Below are 3,419 nucleotides of genomic sequence, written 5' to 3' on the forward strand. Positions count from 1 at the left end.
AAATAAAAGCACAAATGGATGAATCCCATACAAAGTGCTCAGGAAATTCTCATACAAGTAGACCAAACGAAAAACGACATTCGAGCCGGAGGCACAAGTTCTACTAAAGCATGAAAAAAAGAGACGCCACACCTATCAGAAAAGCCTTGTGTCTTGGCGCTGCGACGTCGCCGCCTGTAGGCATCACTTTCCTCTTGGGGCTTCATCGTTGCCCTCTGACACTCAGGATGAAAGCCTTTGTCTTCTTTGGTAGACGTGCCTACAAGTGTTGATTTGCATGCATGGTGACCCTCTTGGGGCGTTGTCAATGAGTGTGGATGTATCTCTATCGTGACGATGTGTGTCTTGTGCTTGTTCTCAGCGACATGCTAGAGGTATTCCATCCAGTAGTGCACCCTTTGTGCGTTTTTAGTGTTCTTGGCGTGTTTTGTCGTGTTTTCTTTTAATTAGCGTCTGAGAATTTCCTTAATACCTTGTATTGTGTGGCCCATGTAACTTTTAATTAGCGGGTCAAATGTCTGCTTCGAGAGGATCAGCCAATAACCACCTTGTGTTATTCCTTCGTCGGCGGTGCGGTATAATTACGCTATATACATTTTAGGAAAAATTATGGCATAGCTATCACCGATTGGATTCGCGCTACTAGAAAAATAATGTGCTATAGCGCCGCTAATAGCATACTAAAGCGTGCTGAGAAATGGCACGCTAAATGAATGATTATACAATGTCTTACTAATAGCACGCTATAACATTGCTAATAGTAGCTTTTAAGGCCGACGTCATCTTGCTAGAGCGTGCTATTTTTTTCCAGGTTGATGCCAAGAACAATGAGACCCAGGCCTGCACTGGACATTCGCTTTTCTTTCCACATCGCGTCCCGACAAGATGGGCATAGTCGACGAGAGAGTTGGGCTCTCGCCTTCTTCCGTCCTGGTTGCCGACGAGCAGGATTGTAGGATCTGACGACAAGGACGAGGAATGATTGTTCTTGGCCACCGTTTGTCATGCCCGTGCTCGCCGTCGCCTCCGTCCAAAGACTCAAAACTTTCTAGAAAAATCTACATTACTAGATGTAGCTAAATAAGCAAAGGCAGCACGTCTGTAGCTGGTTGCATAATCTAAAAACTGCAATTAGGAACATGCATGGTGATCCTGTCATGGCCCAGGGGTCCCTCACAACGTCTTTTCCGGGCCTGGTGGGCCAGGCTAAGGATCCCAGGGTAGATTTCGTCCTGGACGATTTTGGACGGACCACATCGGATTATACAAAAACTCTGGAAGACTTGGCGTACAATTCAAAGATACGGGAGCCGTGGAGGACTCTACTTCCATCGACGTAACCGACTAGGATCTACAATAATTCTAGGACCCCCGTATGCTATATCAGACGACGGCTGAGCTTGCCCATAGACATATTACAATCTCAGTATTCACTCATAATTTGTACACACCCCAATGCAACATATACGAACAGGAGTAGGATATTATCTTCACTGTGAGAGCATGGACCTTGATAAAACCTCGGCCCCTGCTACCATTCAACCCAAATCGCCTAGCTGGGATAGCCTACCGGGGATCAGCTGGATTTAGCTCTGACACATGGTTAAACAATCTTTTACAGAGTGCAGGCTTTTTCAAGGAGGAGGATATAACAGAGTACTTATAGTTTGCCGTATGAACTAAAGTCTGTTCATGCATCTGTCACATAGTTTGTGGACACATCCTCGATGTATGCACGACGCACGTACTGGAAGTTCCTCCATCCCGATTCTCCTCTACACATGCGTGTTGTGCTAGAGAAGATCCAATCAAAACTCAATTCCTCTTGCCAAAAATAATATGCAAAGTCAATTGATGCGATCTGGCAATTAAGGTGCCATTTACTAAAAGCAAGTTCCTCAAGTAATTAAATTGAGTATGATCATGATCCGCCGATCTTGATCTTGTCAAAGTCAATGCTTCGTAACCGGGAAATAAAAGTCAATGCTTCGTAAAACAACCAGTACGTGTTGAGCAGTAATCCGGGGTACTCCAAAATTGTAGATTTAGTTTATCGTCAAGCTCAATTGTCAAGCAATTCAAGTAATTGTTTTTTTCTTGAGCATTCAACTGATTGTTATAGAACTGTGTGTCTCAAAAAAGGGTGTTATCAAGCCATTTTAATACGATTTCCTTTGATTCCAACTGTCTGTTCAAAACGTGGAGGCAATTAATGGAGATCGGTGAGGGTGAATATGGTATACTCCTCGAGCCAATTTCCATTGTTTTTCAGCCAAATTGTAACATAGATCGGTTAACATTAGATAGTCGTCCATCGATATAATTAAGTTTAGATCTACCCTCCGCTGGAAGCTTGCCCAGTAGCCTATAAATAGAATCAGGTGCTCCATCATACAGTCACCAGCCATCTCGTTCACATCTCTGATCCTGAGCCCTTCTCTTGATTCACATATATATATAGCTACCTTTTTAGCTACACAAAGCTTGCTCGCCAACAATGGCTGCAGGTGGAGCTTCCTTTCTTGCTGCTGTTGCTGTTTTCTCCATGCTGATTATGTCGTCTCAGGGCAATCCGAGGCCTTTATGCAGTGACTGTGGGACGCTGTGCAGTACCAAGTGCAACGAGGAGGCTAAAACTTTCTGCAGTGGTGCCTGCTACAACCCTCGGGAAGGCTGCGAGAGGCAGTTGTTCGATGAGTGCACTGCAGACGGTACCTGCTGCAGTAGCAACGGCACATGCACTTGTGACTGCAAGACCGAAGCTCAAAGGCGTTGCAGCAGCCTCACCGACAACTACACAGATTGCCAAGCTTGCACTAACAGCATATTTAATCAGTGCAACACCCCCTGTAACAGCGACTGCAACAACAACTGCAAGAAGAAAGGGTGTCATGCATAGGAATAGCATGACTAATGATGGTTGTGTCTTGTGCTTGTGCCGACATTCGCGTTTGAAGCTTTTTATGTTTTCATTGATTTTTTTGTAAACATGCGCCATGACCTGGTTTTGTGTGATAGCATAGGAGGAATGGGTCATGGAGCATCACCTGCGGCGTTTTAGCCAAGGATTTGTATTCTATTTCTATATACTGAATAATATGGGGAAAAGGGAATTTCGCAAATTTAACACAATGTGAAGTTATGGTTGCTCTTTGTTCCTTCCTCCATAGAGCTCGCGTGCGTTCATCAGCTTTTATACATCAGCTTTTCGATCCAAGTATGCATTTGTGTGTCGTTGTAGGATCAAATAATGCTGGAATGTGACGCGGACATTTGTCCTGCCGTCTATTTTCTATCATTGTTGAGGGGACTGTTCTTTTCTATGTAAACTAGCAAGGTGGACCTCGCAAATGCGAGGGCATGCTTTTTAGTGTGTTCCGCACTCAGCTACCAAGTTATCCTCGGTGTCTGATTGGACG

The 3,419-nt window shown here is 44.5% G+C and overlaps 1 protein-coding gene across 1 annotated transcript; it reads left to right on the forward strand.

The window, feature by feature from the left end:
- Positions 1 to 2,414: 2,414 nt before the first annotated feature.
- Positions 2,415 to 3,054, forward strand: LOC119280402. Its single transcript, XM_037561261.1, has one exon. It carries the CDS (start codon positions 2,498 to 2,500, stop codon positions 2,897 to 2,899), a length of 402 nt encoding a protein of 133 aa, XP_037417158.1. The 5' UTR covers positions 2,415 to 2,497; the 3' UTR covers positions 2,900 to 3,054.
- Positions 3,055 to 3,419: the final 365 nt, after the last annotated feature.

The sequence above is a fragment of the Triticum dicoccoides genome, chromosome 3B (assembly GCF_002162155.2).
Source record: "Triticum dicoccoides isolate Atlit2015 ecotype Zavitan chromosome 3B, WEW_v2.0, whole genome shotgun sequence".
In the NCBI taxonomy this organism is placed as follows: domain Eukaryota; kingdom Viridiplantae; phylum Streptophyta; class Magnoliopsida; order Poales; family Poaceae; genus Triticum; species Triticum dicoccoides.

Coding starts and splice junctions, on each gene's coding strand:
- LOC119280402 (XM_037561261.1), top strand. CDS start 2,498: ATGGCTGCAGGTGGAGCTTCCTTTCTTGCTGCTGTTGCTGTTTTCTCC.